This window comes from Pseudorca crassidens, chromosome 15, assembly GCF_039906515.1.
Source record: "Pseudorca crassidens isolate mPseCra1 chromosome 15, mPseCra1.hap1, whole genome shotgun sequence".
Lineage (NCBI taxonomy): Eukaryota > Metazoa > Chordata > Mammalia > Artiodactyla > Delphinidae > Pseudorca > Pseudorca crassidens.
In genome coordinates, this window is record NC_090310.1 from 16,554,454 (window position 1) to 16,572,615 (window position 18,162).

Genomic DNA, 18,162 nt, shown 5'->3' on the forward strand with positions numbered 1-18,162 from the left:
CAGCAAGCGGGGGCTGAGCAGGGGCTACTCTTTGTTGAGGTGCGTGGGCTTCTCATTGCTGTGGCTTCTCCTGTTGCGGAGCAGGGCTCTAGGCGCGTGGGCTCAGTAGTTGTGGTTCGCAGGCTCTAGAGCGCAGGCTCAGTAGTTGTGGCACACGGGCTTAGTTGCTCCACGGCATGTGGGATCTTCCCAGACCAGGGCTCGAACCTGTGTCCCCTGCATTGGCAGGCAGATTCTTAACCACTGCCCCAAGTCCTGGTGGGGGGTTTTCACATCTGTAAAACAACTTAGGAAGTGTGCATCAAATATTGTTATCTAGGTATCAATACTTCAGAGAGGAGCTAAAGCAGAAGATATGGGGGGGAGGGCCTGTCCCAGGAAGGCCCCATGGGGTCCTGATCGGTTACATCTGTGCTGCGTTGGGGTGCATGTTGTACAGGAGTTGTGGATACAGTAGATGTGTGGAGGATATGTAGCCTCTGAGGTATGCAATGTCGTTGGTGGGTGTGTTGGGGAAATGAAATGAAAAAAACAAAACCTTCTTCCCACCCAGAAAACTTCTACACAGAGGTAGTAGAGACAGAAAACAGTTTTATTATTATTTTTTTGAATATTTGAATTTTATTTAATTTATCTTTTATACCGCACGTTCTTATTCGTTATCTATTTTATACATATTAATGTATATGTGTCAATCCCAATCTCCCACTTCATCCCACCGCCACCCCACCCCACCACCACCCTCCACCGCCACTTTGCCCCCTTGGTGTCCATACGTTTGAGAAAACAGTTTTATTATTGAATAAGCATTAAACAGAATGCCAGGCACGTTACAGGCAATCCTCTGAGAGATGGATTGCAAAAGCAGAAAGAAATCTCACCATTTTATATAGCCAAGCAGGTACCACCCATTATCCTGTTTTCAAGATAAGTTTTCAAAACCCATGTCTTGTTTTCAAGATAAACAATGACTAGGCCTCAAGTAAGAAGACTTGACACTACCTTTAGGCACACGTAGATCATCCTAACTTTATCATGGTGATTGGCTTTTATCCAAGAGCAAGACAAACTTATGACATCTTTTTTTTTTTCTAGAGTCTGATTTATCTAGTTTCGTTTCTTTTCTTTTTTGAAAAATTTTTATTGGAGTGTAGTTGTTTACAGTATTTTTGATGGGAGGTGGTTTTGTATATTGCAGCAGAGCCTCCATGAAGTTAGGCTGTTATTCTCCCGCTGGAGCTGGGAGATGGGGAGATTGGGAGCTATTTCCCCTGATGCTTGCATTTCAAAAAGATGGCTCCAGAACTTATTTACAAAAGAGGAACAGACTCACAGACATAGAAAACAAACTTATGGTTACCAAAGGGGAAAGGGAGTGGGGTGGGGGGTGGAATAAATTAGGAGTTTGGGATTAGCAGATACAAACTACTAAATATAAAATAGATAAACAACAAGGTCCTATTGCATAGCACAGGGAACTATATTCAATATCTTGTAATAAACTATAATGGAAAAGAATCTGAGAAAGAAAATATATGGAAAACTGAATCACTTTGCTGTACACCAGAAACACAACATTGTAAATCAACTAAACTTAAATTAAAAAGAAAATGTCTCCCAGGTCCTGGAGTTCTGAGTTATGAGACTGGCAAGAGGCTTAGTTAGCCATTACAAAGATTTACATACATTTTGAAAAGTTCCAAGAAAGAAATTCTGAAAGAAAAGGGAGAAGGGGGAGAAGTCACGTCCCTTATTTTCAACAGGGAGAATTAAGCCTCTTACTTTTCACTTGTATTTGCCCTTCCAGGTGTTTGTGAGGCGGGTTGTGCTTAGGTGTACGTTGTGGGAGGGTGTTGCAAGAGTGTATGTTGGGTTGACTTTGCCCGTGAAAAGTGTCTGTCGGGACCTCCAGTGTGAGGGAAGGTATGTATGCTGTCGAAGGTTATGCGAAGAGTTGCGCGGTATTGAAGTGTTGGTCCAGGGTCGTATTGTGCGGATTCTGTACGTGAGGAGGGGTCGTGTGCGAGGGGTCGGCGTCGAGCGGAATTACTCAGCCCACCAAGCGGTTGGGGGAAAGAATAAACGGGACACCCGTGAGGTCTGCAGTTTCTAAAAGCAATTCCCAGCCGGACTCCTTCCACTCTAGCCTGAGGGCTTGCAGACTACAATTCCCAGGATGCCCCGCTCCTCCACCAACCAGCAAAAAGACTCTCTTCAGTGGGCGGGGCTTTGTAGAAGGATGGTCAGGCCAATGGGTGAGCCGGGACGAGTCGAAACCTACGCCGATTGCGCCGAGGCTGATTGGAATCTTTGGCGCCTTGGTTTCAGTGGTGAATGTGTGATGGGCGGGTGCAGCGACCAGTGAAAAGGCGGAGAGGTGGATCCAGAGGGTGTGGGCGGGGAGAGGTGCTGACTAGCAGGCAGTTCACCCAATGAAGGGCGGAAGCCGCTGGAGGGGGCCAGGCGAGTTGGCTAGAGGCGGGCGACTGTGGCAGCCGGGTGTGTGCCATGGCGGAGCCGGTGAGGAAAAAGGGCCGGCGGCCCAGAGGCGGCGGTGTCGGCCGAGGGGCTCGGAGATCCCGGGGCGGCCGTGGCCGGCGTCCTGGCGCTCAACGATCGCCAGCCCGGCGCACCCTGGACTCGGTGCTTGTGGACTTGGTCAGCGACAGCGATGAGGATGTCTTGGAGGTCGCAACGGCGCGGGGCACTGCGGACCCGGCCGAGGTCCCGCTCCCGGAACCCCCCGTGCCGGCCGCGCCCCGGGACGACAGCGACAGTGACAGCGAAGGGGCGGACGCACGGCCGGCTGAAACCCCTCGGGTCTTGGTCAGGCGGCGGCGGCAGTTGCTGCTGGATCCCGAGGAGGCACCGGCGGTTCCAGTGTACTCCGAGAAGGTGCACGCGGGTCCCCGAGAGGGCTAGCGCGGAAGGGCTGGGTTTAGAAATGTTGAGGGTAGGGTTCTAGGATTGGTCTTGGGAGACTAAACGGAAGCAGGGGCTAGGAGCCTTGGGGGCAGGGTTCCTGGGGTTTCTGTAAATTGGGGAGGTGAAGGGGTTTGGAGTGTGCTGGGAGTTTGGGATTCCCAGGAGCTGGAGTGTCGGGGGTATAGAGAGCCTAAGGGTTTGGGATCCCTGATGGTTCAGAGAAGAGTTGAGGCTCCTAGGGCTGGGATTTGGGGCATACTGGGTTTTAAGGTTGGGGCCCACTGCTAAAGATCCAGGAAGATGGGGACTGGGGTCCATGGAAGTTCAGAGAGAACTGGGGGCTCCAGGAGGCTGGAGTCCCCACGTGGTAGGGTGAGCTAGGGGGCTGAGATTCCCAAGGATTCTAAGATAGCAGGATGGCTAGCAGCTTCGTAAAAAAGGGGAACTAACCTTGCATCCTTACAGTGCATTAGGGAAAGGGGTGTCGGAGTCAGAGTACTTATCTTTTTAAATTGAAGTGTAGTTGATTTACAATGTTGTGTTAATTTCTGCTGTATAGCAAAGTGATTCAGTTATACATGTATGTATACACATTCTTTTTTTTTTTTTTTTTTTTTTTTGCGGTGCGCGGGCCTCTCACTGCCGCGACCTCTCCCGTTGCGGAGCACAGGCTCCGGACGCGCAGGCCCAGCGGCCATGGCTCACGGGCCCAGCCGCTCCGCGGCACGTGGGATCTTCCCGGACTGAGGCATGAACCCGTGTCCCCTGCATTGGCAGGCGGACTCTCAACCACTGCGCCACCAGGGAAGCCCTACACATTCTTTTTTATATTCTTTTCCATTATGGCTTATCCCAGGACATTGAATATAGTTCCCTGTGCTATCCAGTAGGACCTTGTCCATCCATTCTATATGTAATGGTTTGCATCTACTAACCCCAAACTCCCAGTCCATCCCTCCCCCCTTCCCCTTGGCAACCACAAGTGTGTTCTCTATGTCTGTGAGTCTGTTTCTGCTTTGTAGATATGTTCGTTTGTGTCATATTTTAGATTCCACATATAAGTGATACTGTACGGTAGGGTACTCCAATTTTGGATCCTGGGGAAGCTGAGCTCCAGAGTCCCTGTGGGAGGGCTGTAATGTCTACATCCTTAGGGAGGACTTGGGAGCTGGAGGAGGCCTGGGTGTGAGGGAAGAATCGACCCCAGTTTTCTCTTTAAGTGGAGGGAGGATTTGGGACTGATCTACTTTTTCTTTGCAGGTGAAAAGCAGCCTCCACCTCATCCCAGACCACAAGTCCCTCCTGAAATTCTGCCCCCCAGAGACTGAGGAAGGTAAGGGAGGGCTTCTAGGGAGAGGTGCCCAGAGCTGGCCTCTTTGAGGAGACTTTCTGGAGTTTACATCCCTGCAGTTAGTTGTTTCCTGAGGCTCAGGGGAAGGACATGGGAGAGGTGACTCCTGCATCCTAGCCAGAAAAAGCTCCAATCCTGAAAGGAGCTGGATTGTTAACCAGAAGGCACAGAAAATGCTGTCAAAACACCCTTCTGCCAACTCTAATAGGCATAAGAGTGAGCTAATATACAGATTTCCAGGTGCCAGCCCCAGAGATTCTGATTCTGTAATCCTGGGAACAGGGGAGGGGGAAGTGTTAAGAATCTGTAACATCTTGTTACGTCTTCAACAAGTGTCTTGGGAACACTCTGGAGCCAGCAGGGTGTTATTTGAATCTTTTCAGGGCTGCCCAGCCTTTATTCTCCCTCAGTGATGTGATTTTTGCAAACCACTCAAGGGCAGTGAGTAGGAATCAAGTCTAATAGGGAAGCGATCCAGTGGGCAAATGCAGACCTTGGACTAAGACTTTTGCACCATGAGGGAGTATGGCAGGGTGATTAAGAGCTGATTTGGGAACCAGCAGGCCTGGTTTGAATGCCAGTTCTACCCCTTAGTAGCTGTGTGACCTTGGGCGAGTTAATCTCTCAATGCTTCAATTTCCTCATCAGCAAAATGGGGATAAAAAATGGACCTATGTCAAAGGATTCTGGTGAGACTTAATTAAAGAGAATATATAGAAAGCCCCCTCTTGGGCTACATATATGGTTTGCATATATGGTACCTGGAACAGAGAAGTACAAAGGCACCTCTGTCCTTGCCACTCAAAATGTGGACCCAGGAATGTTGGGTATCTTCCAGGCGTTTGTCAGAAACGCAGAATCTCAGGCCTCTGGCAGCTACTAGGACAGGATTTCACAACCTCGGTGCTACTGACATTTGGACTGGATCATTCTTTGTTTGGGGCTGTCCTGTGCCCTGTGGGATGTTTAGCAACATCCTGACCTCTACCCACCAGATCCCAGTATCATACCCCAACCCCTTCCTCCCCTCATTGTGACAACCAAAATTGTCTACAGACATTGCCACATGTCCCCCAGGAGGCAAAATTGCCTCTGAGAACCACTGATCTAGGATTCATTATCACTGTTTTGTATTCACAGTAATTATCTTATGGTTAATGATGATCGTGTGGCAAGCAAATGGAAAAGAGCTTCTGTAGTTTAGAATATTATACCTGATTTCCTTTTATAAGATATTCAAGTTAAAATGAGTGATTTAAAGAAAGATATTAGGACTTCCCTGGTGGCACAGTAGTTAAGAATCCGCCTGCCAATGCAGGGGACACGGGTTTGAGCCCTGGTCCAGGAAGATCCCACATGCCGCGGAGCAACTAAGCCCGTGCGCCGCAGCTACTGAGCCTGCAGTCTAGAGGCTGCGAGCCACAACTGCTGAGCCCACATGCCACAGCTACTGAAGCCTGCGCGCCTAGAGCCTGAGCTCCACAGCAAGAGAAGCCACCACAATGAGAAGCCCGCGCACGCAACGAAGAGTACCCCCACTCGCCGCAACTAGAGAAAGCCCACACGCAGCAACGAAGACCCAACGCAGCTGAAAATAAATAAATTAACTTAAGAAAGAAAGAAAGATATTAAATAATACAGAGATATGGCAAAATATGGCAATGACACACGGATGAAATTTGAGAAACGTAGGCTCAGAAGGCCTATACTTACCTCTTTACCTCATTCCCTCCCTGCCCCACACCCCCTCCTCCACCTGAGTCACAGTCTCTCTGTGCCCACCAAACTGAGTATGGGAAGAAAATAAGAGAAATATCAGGAAAAAACCCCATCCTTTGACATTTGTTTTAGTGTATGTTTCATAACATATATAATAGTATGTCCCTGTATAGTACGTAGTATATGTGTATTAAGTAAATACCTGTCTTCCGGGTTGTGTGCTCAGTGTTCTTCATTTGTGGGGTGCATGTGATCAAAAGTGAGAAGAGCATGCTTCAGTTGGGGTGAGCCACTTTCCGACTGTCCACACTCACCACTGTCTCATGCCTTAGCACGAAGTTCTGACACTCTCTTGCTCTAATCTGTCAGGCTCCAGTTCATTCTTCTCTCTGAGGTAGGCTTTTCCCTTTTGACTCACACCCCTTGAGCCCTTCCCCAGTGATTGTGTGTGTCTGGGGCTCCCTTAGTCTCCTCCTTTCTCAGAACCTTCTGAAGCCTCTGACTTGTCTCTCCTTGGCCTCCCGCTGCCCTCTCTTGGCTAACCCTTTCCACTTCCTCCTGCTCTGTTCCCAGAGGCAGACATGGCAGATTCCAGCAGTCTCCACGCTGAGGATTCCCCACGTCCCAATTCTCCCTGGAAGAAGAAGCTGAGGAGTAGGGACGGAGAAGAGAAGAAAGAGATGTTACTGTGAGTGAGGCGAGGGTCCTGGGGCCGCTGGAGCAGAAAGGGAGTTGGGGGGGCTAGGCTGAGGCAGGCAGAACCTTGGCTGGCTCCTCAAAGGGTAAGGAGAAGGACGGAAGGAGTCTTGAGGCTCAGGTGAGGAATGAAGCTCTTCTTGGGGGAAAGAAGAGGTGAGCCGCATCAGAGGATGACAGCGGGCCCTCAGGACCCGCCAGGAAGTGGAGATTTCAGCTTTGTGTCTAAGAAAGTAGTGATGCAGGGGTGAAGGGTGTGGCTCTGCACACTGCCCTGTGGTTCAAATCCGGCAGCTGTCTCTTAGCCAGCCTCTCTGTGCTTCAATTTTCTCTTCTGTAAAATGGGGATAATAGTGGTACCTGGGTCAGAATTTTGGGGTAAATTAAGAGTTAACCCTTGGCCGATAGTAAGTGCTTGGTGTCATTTGGATGTTATCAGACATTTACCTGGGAAGTAACTTATCTTAAAAGTTAGGCATTCTCCTCCCTCATATTTGGGTCATATAAATATAAAAATTATGACTCAGGTTTTCCCTGTCCTTACCTCCCCCTGTCTTCCCATAAGATGGATGTCACCGGAAGATGCTCTCTCTTGATTCTGCAGGTACCCCTCTGGTCCCCAGGGGTCCCATGAGGAGAGGTGTGGGGCTGGGGTCTCACCTCTTTCTCCATCCTGTCCCTCTTTTATCTCTACAGGGTTCAGGACACCTCACCTTTGCCTCCACGTCTGCCCCGGACCAACAGCAGGAAGCATGCTCGGGCACTCCAGAAGTTAAGGTGCCAGGGGCAGGGGGCTCTGGGCGGGGTGGAGAGGGGCAGGGTGGAGGGGCCCACCCTGACTGACCCACAGTTCCTTCTGCACCCCAGAGAGGTGAACAAGCGCCTCCAAGATCTCCGTTCCTGCCTGAGTCCCAAGCAGCCCCAGGGCCAGGACCACCTGAGCCAAGAGGATGAGGTGGTCCTACTGGAGGGGCCCACTCTCCCAGAGAACCCTCGGCTCTTGCCGCTCAAAATCCAGTGCCGGGCTGACCTGATCAGATTGCCCGTCAGAATGGTAAGTGCCTGAAGAGCCTGGGAGAAGGGTCCCAGGAACTGTCTGTGGAGAGACTGTGGTGTCTGGGCAGAGGGACCGTGGCTTCCTTTGCCCATCCTGCTGTCTGGAGCTGCCCAGCGCTTGTTCAGCCCTGTGCGCCTTTGTGCTCACTCTTCCCCTTGGGAGATTTTTTTCCTCCCTCTCCCCTCTCTTTCTGGCAAACTTCCCACCCGTTTTCAAGGCTCCACTAAAACATCCTAAGCAGCTTTGCTTGGTAGCCCCTCCCCAGGGTGCATCCCTCCCTCTTTCCTTCCCTCGGACCCTGTGCTTCCCTCTTGTGCTTGCTCTTACTGCCTTGGACACCCAGATGTCACTTGGTCATTCCGATCCCCGCTAGCTTCCTGATGAAGGCTACTCTTTTTGTAGGGATGACTCCAATTCCAAAACAAGAATGATAACAGAAGTGACCATTTATCCAGCAGTAACCATGCATCAGGCAAGCAACTAAGCTAGGGCTTGTGAACTGGCAGCCCATGGCCTTATCAACTGTGCTTCTTCTTCTTCTTCTTCTTTTTTTTTTTTGCCCCTGCTGTGTGGCATGCGAGATCTTAGTTCCCTGACCAGGGATCGAACCCCCTGCATTGGGAACGCAGAATCTTAGCCACTGGACCATTAGGGAAGTCCCATGCTTCTTCTTCTTTTGTGCTGTACGGTGCTTTTATTTATTTATTTTTTTGGCTGCACTTCACGGCATGCAGAACTTCCCCAACCAGGGATCGATCCCGCACCCCCTGCAGTGGAAGCGTGGAGTCTTAACCACTGGACCCCCAGGGAAGTCCCATGTATGACTCACATGAACATATGAGTTCATCGCCAACCTTTGCAATGGGTGATTTTGTACCAGGGTCCAGATTTCTGGTTTCTCTTAAATAGGAAGATACAGTACCTGGCCCATATTCCTACATGGTACCAATCAGCTGGAACTGCGGAACAGCTGGCCTGTTTAGATGGGGCGTATCTGGTTCTGGTTGGCCGCAATCCCCACCACTCCCTTTTCTCTCCTAACTCATGGCTGCTTCGTGTCTTTGTGTCACTTGCCTGAACCCCTTGTTAACATGATTTTATTTTATGCCTTGCCAGGTAAATATGGTGGAACTCACAGATGAGGAATTCAGCAAGTAGTTAAGGCCAGAAACTGGGGGTGGGTGGGGGGAAGCACATCAAGGCAGGAAGGCCTCCTTCACTTCTTGTCCCCCTCCCAGTCGGAGCCCCTCCAGAGCGTGGTGGACCACATGGCCGGCCATCTTGGGGTGTCCCCAAGCAGGATCCTCTTGCTCTTCGGAGAGACAGAGCTGTCCCCTACCGCCACCCCCAGGACCCTAAAGCTTGGAGTGGCTGACATCATTGGTGAGAGGAAGGCAGGGAGGCTTGAGGAGGCTTTTGCCACAGGGAGGGGATATGGGAAGAGGCCCAGAGGGGACCCTGCTTCCAACCCCCGCTTAGGCCTGGCTTCCCGATCCTGCCCCCCACAGACTGCGTGGTGCTAGCAAGTTCTCCGGATGTCACAGAGAAGTCCCACCTGCTCCAGCTGCGGGTGCAGGGGAAGGAGAAGCACCAGCTGCTGGAAGTCTCGCTGCCTCGAGTGAGTGGGGGAGTTGGCTCTCTGTGCCCCTTGCCCCGTGCTCTGTGGTCTCGTGTCAGTGGGTGGAGGATGGAGTCACTGCCCTCTGTGGTCTTGGGTCCCCACCCATCCTAGATAGTGGAAAAAGCCCAGTGTTCAATTTCCCTCCCCCTTCTGCTGGGAGCCTGGCTCTGGTCTCCTAACTCCTGGTTGAAGTCAAAATCACCCTTGGACAGTAACCAATAAAACCCATCGTAATTACAAAAGAAGTGACAGTCCCTGTGCTAAGGATATTTACTTCACATTCAGGATATTATTGAATTTCACAACAATCTTATATGGGAAAGCACTGTTGTTACCCTCATCTAACAAATACGGAAGCCAACCTCTATAGAGGTGGAGTAACTTGGCCATATTAGTTTCTGAGAGCTGCTATAACAAAATACAACAAACTGGGTGGCTTAAAACAATAGAAATGTATTCTTTCACAGTTCTGGAGGCTACAGGTTCGAAATCAAGTTGTCAGCAGGTGGGACGAAGTGAGAGAGTGGCAATGACATATATACACTACCAAATATAAAATAGATAGCTAGTGGGAAGCAGCTGCATAGCACGGGGAGATCAGCTCGGTGCTTTGTGTCCACCTAGAGGGGTGGGATAGGGAGAGTGGGAGGGAGATGCAAGAAGGAGGAGATATGGGGATATATGTTTATGTATAGCTGATTCACTTTGTTATAAAGTAGAAACTAACACACCATTGTAAAGAAATTATACTCCAATAGAGATGTTAAAAAAAAAGATATATTGGACAGAAGAGGGGAATATAGCCATTATTTTATAATAATTTTAAATAGAGTATAATCTATAAAAATATTGAATCATGATGTTGTAAACCTGTAACTAATAAAATATTGTAAATCAACTATAAAAAAAGAAAAGTTGTCAGCAGGGTCATGCTCCTTCAGAGACTCTAGGTAGAATCCTTCCTTGCTTCCTCCTAGCTTCTGGTGGTGGCTGGCAGTCCTTGGCTCACAGCTGCATCACTCCAGTCTCTGCCTCTTTCCTCACATGACGTTCTCCCTGTGTGTCTCTCTGTGTGTCTGTTTTCTCTTATAAGCACACCAGTCCTGTTGCCTTAGTGCCCACTGTAATCGAGTATGACCTCATCTTATCTTGATAACATCTTCCAAATGAGGTCACATGCACATTTACCAGGGGTTAAGACCACAAGGTATCTTTTTTGGGGGACACAATCAACCCATAGCACTTGGCTAGGGTTATACATCCATTTCAGTGGGAGCGCCTGGCCCCCAGCTTGGGTCAGAAGCCAGAGCCCGGCTGGCTTCCTCCTTGTGATTCATGCCTCCATCGTAGGTGAGGAGACCGGCTTTGGAGAACCTGCCTGACCCACAGCCGACATCCCAGTCCTGGGCTCTGTGGCCCAGCTCCCTAGAGAGGAACCAGCTTGCCGCTGGCCTCTTCAGCCAGTTGCCTTTCCCTCCGTGGGCTCTGACTTGACTTGCCCCTTGTCCTCCCTGTCGCAAGTCCTCTGTCTGTCCCTACAAGTTCTCCTCAGCCCCTCTTTTCAAATTCTTACATCCAGTTTTTCCTCTCCATCCAGGATTCTCCTCTCAAGACCCTCATGTCCCGCTACGAGGAGGCCATGGGACTCTCGGGCCGCAAGCTCTCCTTCTTCTTCGATGGGACAAAGCTTTCAGGCAAGGAGCTGCCGGCTGATCTGGGCATGGAATCCGGGGACCTCATCGAGGTCTGGAGCTGAAACCCCACTCCCTGTTTAAAGGCCCAGCTTGGACTTGGGGAGAGCGGCTGCCCCCTTTTGGCCCCATAAGGGCTCGCTGAAATTGAGGTAGAACGTATCCTCAAGCGGAAGCAAAATCAAGGGGTGAGCTTGGACCACCCCCGCCCCGCCCCGTCGACCCTGGTTTCCAGCCGTTAGCTACCTGATTAGTTGTGTGGTGGTCCTTGCTGCCCTGGGAGGACTGTGGCTCCATCCACAGGGTGTGCTGAGTTTTGCAGTCCCCTGGGACATGGAGAAGGTATCCCTTACCCTCACCCTTTCCTCCACCATCACCCTTTCCTTTATCGAAATGTCTCGTTATGAGACTGCTCCTATTGAAAGAGTGAGTTGAAATCAACATGAAATCCCTGGTATGGGATTCCAGGCCTGGCATTTATGCCACGTCCAGGACCAGCAGTGGCCTCAGTGTCATTGGGGGGTGGGGGTGAAGTTTGCTTGAAGCACATACAGGGGTGTGGCTCCTCAGCCTGCAGGAAACTAGAGGATCGAGCTCACACATGTATTAGCTTCAGCAGAGGCAGACGATGGGTTATTCTTTTGAAGAATATAGTAAATTCTCAGGCTTGGGTGTCTTCCTCACCCCAGGACCCTTTCAAGCCACCTTCCTGATGCACACACATTATTTAAGGCATAATTGAGCACCTTGAGCCTTTTGGTTTTGGATCTCAGGATTCCAGTCCACGCAAGGCTTCTCTGGTTTTATGGCTTTTCCCCTTCACTCCATCCTCTCCCGTAAGCGTCCATTTTAATGTGTTGATTACATGTTTTTGAATGTGAATGTATCCTCGAAAAATGCCATGTTGTACGTGTGCATAGACTTTTTCCACATGTAGTATCATGCTGTAGATCTTGTAGCTTTTTTCACTCAACCTGTGTTGCTTATGCTACATCAGCTTTATTTCTTTGAACTGCTCTGAGGTATTCCATGGTGGGTGTCAACTGCATTTTGTTTACACGTTTGCTAAGTGGTGGACACCTGGGTGCCTCCAACTCCTCAGCATGAACATCTTTTTATGTGTCCCCTTCCATATTTTGTGAAAAGTTCTCTGGCAGAGGTACCCAGGACGGGAATATGGGTCGGACAGGTTAATTTCTCTATTTGTTTTCAGAATGGTCATTGACTCTCCCACTTAAAGCTTCCTATTTCTCCTCATCCTCACCAGCACTTGCTACTGCCCAACTTTCTAATTTTTGCTGGTCTGCTGGGTGTAAAGTGGTGCTGTATTTTAATGTACATTCATCTGATCACCAGTAATTTGGGGAATTTCTTTATATACCTGTCAGCTTTTCTGGTTTCCCTTTGTGTGAATTGCTCATTTTCTCATGGGGGCTTCCTATCTTTTTTTTGTTTGTTTACTCTCAAAAGTTCTTCGTATATTCCTGGGCAGTTGCAAAAAACTCTCAAAACGGCACTTGTGTTTGTATATTGAGGGGTGTCCTTCACTGAACAGAAATTCTTAATTTTAATGTAGATGAATTAACTATTTTGTTGCTTTTTGATTTCTTATTTAAAAGTAGTTAAGATATTTTACATTTTTCCTCTGTTAGTTTATTAGCTTTTCTTTCACATTTAGGCCACTAATATCGGGCTGAAGTCCAGCCAGTACACACTGGTATGTACTGGCATCTGCTTTGCATGGTCAAATATTTGTTCTCATTGGTTAATGCCAGGCTGTACTGGCTGCTGAAATGTTGAATACTACTTTTAAACTATTTGAAATTCACCTTTGTCTATGAGATCCAAGTTTTAGTTTCACCATATAATGAGCCAGTTTTCTCAGCACCGTCTACTAATAAAGCCATGAATTTTCCACTGATAGGTGGTATAATTTTGGCAAAAACATATCACTCTCTTTAAAGAGTTTTTTGTTGGAATGTGGTATTCCTTTGAACTTACAATGTGGGAAATATAGAAAGAAAATTTTTTAACATTTAAATAATCCGTGATATGGTATAACTCATTTTTTTTCAGATATTTTATGTCCATTAATAAGTCTGAACACATTAAAATTAAAATATGTTCAATCTCAACAGAATAAACGGGAATACATTCAACTTGTGTATATTTGAGGATTTCTGTCTCTCTGTCCTTCCCGTGACCACGCCCTCCCCATGACCCCTGTGGCTCAGACCATTTGTTGTCCGCTCACACCTATTCTTCCTCCTCCCAGGGTAACAGAACCCCTGGTTTTTAGGAAAGCACAGAGAATTCAGAATGAAGACAGTGCTTGCCAGCCTCCACTGTAGCCAAGTGTGGCCAAATGCCAATTCAGACGAAGGTGTGCGACTTCCAGGACACGTCCCTAAGCGGGCAGTGTGTGCCCCTCTCTTTGGCTTTCTTCCTGCTGCTCACTGGAAGTGGAGCATCCCTACTGACACAAGGTGACCTTGGGGAAGGAAGCCATGCAGGGCAGGACAAGGAGAGAAGGCGCCTGGGTCTGAGCTTCCATGCAGCGTCTTACCATCCCTGCACTACTGACCTCTGGGCTTTGGCGAGAAGGGGAACTTCCTGTCTTGTTTAAATCACTGCTATCGGGTGGTAATTCCCTGGTGGTCCAGTGGTTAGGACTTGGCACTTTTACTGCTGGGGCCCGGGTTCAAAACCTAGCCAAGGACTAAGATCCTGCAAGCCGTGTGGCCAAAAAAAAAAAAAAAAAAAAAATCACTGCTATTGGAGGATTTCTGTCACTTGTAACCAAACCCCGTTCTAGCCCCCCAGTATGTTGCTATCACAGGCAATATTGTGGTGACCCCGAGTGGGATTTTTCTCAGGTTTATATCCAGGAATGGAATCACAGATCATTGGATGTGCACCTACCCATTTTCTCTTGAGTACAATTAACTGGACCTCTTTATAAATCCATTAGCAAGTGCTAGAAGGTTCCAGTTTCCTCTTTTCTTCCCCAGTGCTTAATCTGGGGAAGATACGGAAAGACTACTCATTGTAAAAGGATTTGCATTTCTTCGATGATGAGAGTGATTATTCATCCTTTTGATCAAAGAGATTGATCACTCGTCAGGGAATCTTTCTAAAACTCCCCTGATTAGAAACATTCAAAACTTTAAGGAGGGCTTCCCTGGTGGCGCAGTGGTTGAGAGTCCGCCTGCCGATACAGGGGACACGGGTTCGTGCCCCGGTCCGGGAAGATCCCACATGCCGCGGAGCGGCTGGGCCCGTGAGCCATGGCCGCTGAGCCTGCGCGTCCGGAGCCTGTGCTCCGCAACGGGAGAGGCCACAACAGTGAGAAGCCCGCGTACCGCAAAAAAAAAAAAAATAAAAACTTTAAGGAGCCCTGATCTGGTGCCACAGCTTGGCACTTTTCCTACTCTCATTCATCCTCAGAGCAATCCTGGGAGGCAGGTGTTATTATTCCCATTTTACAGAAGAGAAACAAGCTAAGATGAATTAACCTGTCCCAGACCACACGGCCACGGAATGCAGAGCCAGATGGAAAACCAGGTGGGCCTGTTGAAGACTGCTCCCTGCCCGCTCCCCGCCCGCTCCCCAGCCAGCCTCCCTCTCTCACTGCTCTCCACACTGCACTGCTTTCAGACCCTGGTGTTCATTAGGCTGCCTTCTGTGGCAGGACCTTTGCACATGCTTTCTGCTGCTTGGACTGCTCTTCTTTCCCTCCTGGAAAGTCAATGACCGCCCCTCCCCCACATCTGAGGTTTTATTCAGGGACTTACTGGGGACTATAGCCTGGGAGACAGCCTCTCAGATAGCTCTGAAAAACTGCTCCAAAGAGGTAGGGGGTGAGACCAGTTTACATGTAAATATTTTGGTCAGGGAGTACAAGCAATCGATATACATTTTGGTAAAAGATTACTGCCGGTCACAAAGAGCGTTTTTCTCAAGTTAATGATTATAGTGCTTTTCTATGTATGGGAAGATCCAAGAAGCTGGGTTCGTTAGAATTCTTCCTGAAATGCATATTAGCTACCTAAAAGCCTGTTTATCCAGAGCACAAGCATCCTGTTCTCCTTAATTTCCTCCGTCTGGAGCAGAGTGCTTCATCCCGTTATCTGCTTAATCTCTGCATCTGAAGCACCGAGTGCGCTGTTGGTCAGCTGCTGCAGCAGGTTAATCTTTGTAGACTTGGATGTTGAGCAAAATGCTCTTTGCTTTTCTTTTGTTTGCAGAGCTCAGGGACCATTTCTTCAGAGAGGCTCTCAGACCTCCCTGACCAGGTCAAATGCCCCTGCTATCAGGTCCTTATAATACCCATATGCCAGACTTTTTTGTGGCACTTGTCATGGATGAACTTTTTTTTCCAAGAAATTCCACATGTACTTATATTTCACAAACCACAATTTCCAAAGCTAATAGAGCAAAAGTTGGGCTCCAGTTGAAACCAAGAGAACTGTACAGACATATTTATTTATCTGAACTTAAAGGAATTTTAATCGAGAGATCCATAAAATTAAAAGGCACCTTGGGCAGGGGGTGGGGTGGGGGGGACTTCCCTGATGGTCCAGTGGTAAAGAATCCACCTTTCAATGCAGGGGAACGCTGGTACGATCCCTGGTCAGGGAACTAAGATCCCATATGCCGTGGCGCAACTAGGTCCTCGCACCACAACTATTGAGCTTGCGTGCCTCAACGGGGAGAGCCCACATGCCACAAACTACAGAGCCCATGTGCCCTGGAACCCACGCGCATGGGTGAAAGAGAGAAAACCCGCACGCCACAACTAGAGAGAAGCCCGAGCGCCACAACTAGAGAGAAACCCAGACTGCGTGCCATAACGAAAAGATCCTGCATGCCTCAATAAAGATCCCGTGGACCACAACTAAGACCTGACTCAAAAAAAAAAAAAAAAGCCACCTGGGGGAATTCCCTGGTGGTCCAGTGGTTAGGACTCAGCACTTTCACTGCAGGGGGCACAGGTTCGATCCCTGGTGGGGGAACTAAGATCCTGCATGACATGCAGGCGTGGCCATAAATAAATAAATAAATAAATAAATAAATAAATAAATAAATGTCTGTCACCTATACTTGGGGAAGGACCAAATATTTTTCCCATTTGCCAAAACCAATTAGCATCAAAATATTTGTCTTTATAACCAGAAAGTTTTATTTTCATTAATATCCAGAGGTACTGTGTTTGGACTACAGATTTTTAATTTTTTTTTAGCTTAATGGAATTTAATTTACATGCCTCAGCAGTCACTCATTTTAAGTCTACAGTTCAATGAGTTTTAGTAAATGTCCACAGTCCTGCAGACGTTTCCTGGTGCCTCTTTGTACCTCCTCCTCCCCCTGGCCCCAGGCAACCACTAATCTGCTTTCTGTCACATTAGTTTTGCCTTTTCTGTATTTTATATGAATGGAATAATACAGTATGCAGTCTTTTGTGTCTGGGGTCTCTCACTTAGCATAGTGTTTATGAGATTTACCCATACTGTATGTATCATTGAGCAGTGTTCCACTGTATGAATATACTATTCACCTGTCGATGGATACATGGGTTTTTTTCAAATTTTTTGGCTATGATGAATAATGCTTCTATGGACATTCACATACAGGCTTTTGTTTGGATATGTTTTCATTTTTTGTTGATAGATACCTAGTAGTGGAGTTGCTGGGTCATATGGGAAGTGTATGTTTAATTTTTTTTTTAATTTATTAAATTTATTTATTTTTGGCTGCGTTGGGTCTTCGTTGCTGCGTGCGGGCTTTCTCTAGTTGTGGCGAGCGGGGGCTACTCTTCGTTGCTGTGCACAGGCTTCTCATTGCAGTGGCTTCTCTTGTTGTGGAGCATGGGCTCTAGGCACACAGGCTTCAGTAGTTGTGGCACGCAGGCTCAGTAGTTTTGGTGCACGGGCTTAGTTGCTCCGCAGCATGTGGGATCTTCCCGGACCAGGGCTCAAACTCATGTTCCCTGCATTGGCAGGCGGATTCTTAATCATTGTGCCACCAGGGAAGCCCTGTATGTTTAATTTTTAAAGAAACTGCCTAATTGTTTCTCAAAGTAGCTGTACTCTTTGCATTCCCACAAACATTCATATCATTTCCGGTACTTTATCAGGGTATTTATTTCTTTATTTAGGCCACGCCTTGCGGCATGCAGGATCTTATTTCCCACCCAGGGATCGAACACATGCCCGCTGCAGTGGAAGTGCAGGGTCTTAACCACCGGACTGCCAGGGAAGTCCCAGTGCGTTTATTTTTTTAAGCTATTCTAGTATAGTTGTATCTTAATGTGTTTTTAATTCTATCTTCCATAATGACCAATGGTGTCATATACTTGTTGGCCATTCATATATCTTTTTTTTAACATCTTTATTGGAGTATAATTCCTTTACAGTGTCGTGTTAGTTTCTGCTGTATAACAAACTGAATCAGCTATATGCATACGTATATCCCCATATCCCCTCCCTCTTGCATCTTCCTCCCACCTTCCTCATCCCCCCTCTAGGTGGTCGCAAAGCACCGAGCTGATCTCCCTGTGCTATGCGTATATCTTTTTTTGTGAGATGTCTGTTCAAATCTTTTGCCCACTTAAAAAATTGTGTTTTTGTCTTACTGAGTTTTAAGAGTTCTTTATACATCTGGATAGAAGTCCTTTGTCAGATACATGCTTTGCAAATGCTTCCTTCCAATCAGTGGCTTGCCTTTTCATTTCACAGGTGCACCTTTTGCATGCAAAAGCTCCTTCAGCTAAGCTCTATGAGGGTAGGTAAATCTGCAGTTGCCTGACACCCAGCACAATGTCAGGCATATAGTAGCTGCTCAATAGTACTGAGGAAATTCAGTGACTACAATCTGAAATTCCTCTCCATCTCTTTCCTTTAGACCCTAAAGGGAGACCAGGCTTAAGGTTCTGAAACGTGAAGTACTCCTGGGGCAACGCCAAGCAGGACAGTGACTCAAGAGTTTCTGATAAGGCCTCTTGCAGGGGTCCCAAGAACATGAGACTCTAGAATTTCGGCAGGGGGACTTAAGAGGTCTGGTTGGAAGAGGGGTCTTGAAGCTGCCTTTGCATAGAACTACA

The 18,162-nt window shown here is 48.1% G+C and overlaps 1 protein-coding gene across 1 annotated transcript; it reads left to right on the forward strand.

Moving 5' to 3' along the window:
- Nucleotides 1-2,470: 2,470 nt before the first annotated feature.
- NFATC2IP (nuclear factor of activated T cells 2 interacting protein) lies at nt 2,471-13,219 on the forward strand. The gene is made up of 8 exons (XM_067706283.1): nt 2,471-2,895; nt 4,186-4,258; nt 6,569-6,683; nt 7,388-7,468; nt 7,559-7,745; nt 8,987-9,131; nt 9,257-9,366; nt 10,967-13,219. The coding sequence occupies exons 1-8, from the start codon at nt 2,509-2,511 to the stop codon at nt 11,123-11,125; spliced, it is 1,257 nt and encodes a 418-aa protein (XP_067562384.1). The 5' UTR covers nt 2,471-2,508; the 3' UTR covers nt 11,126-13,219.
- The last annotated feature ends 4,943 nt before the right edge of the window (nt 13,220-18,162 follow it).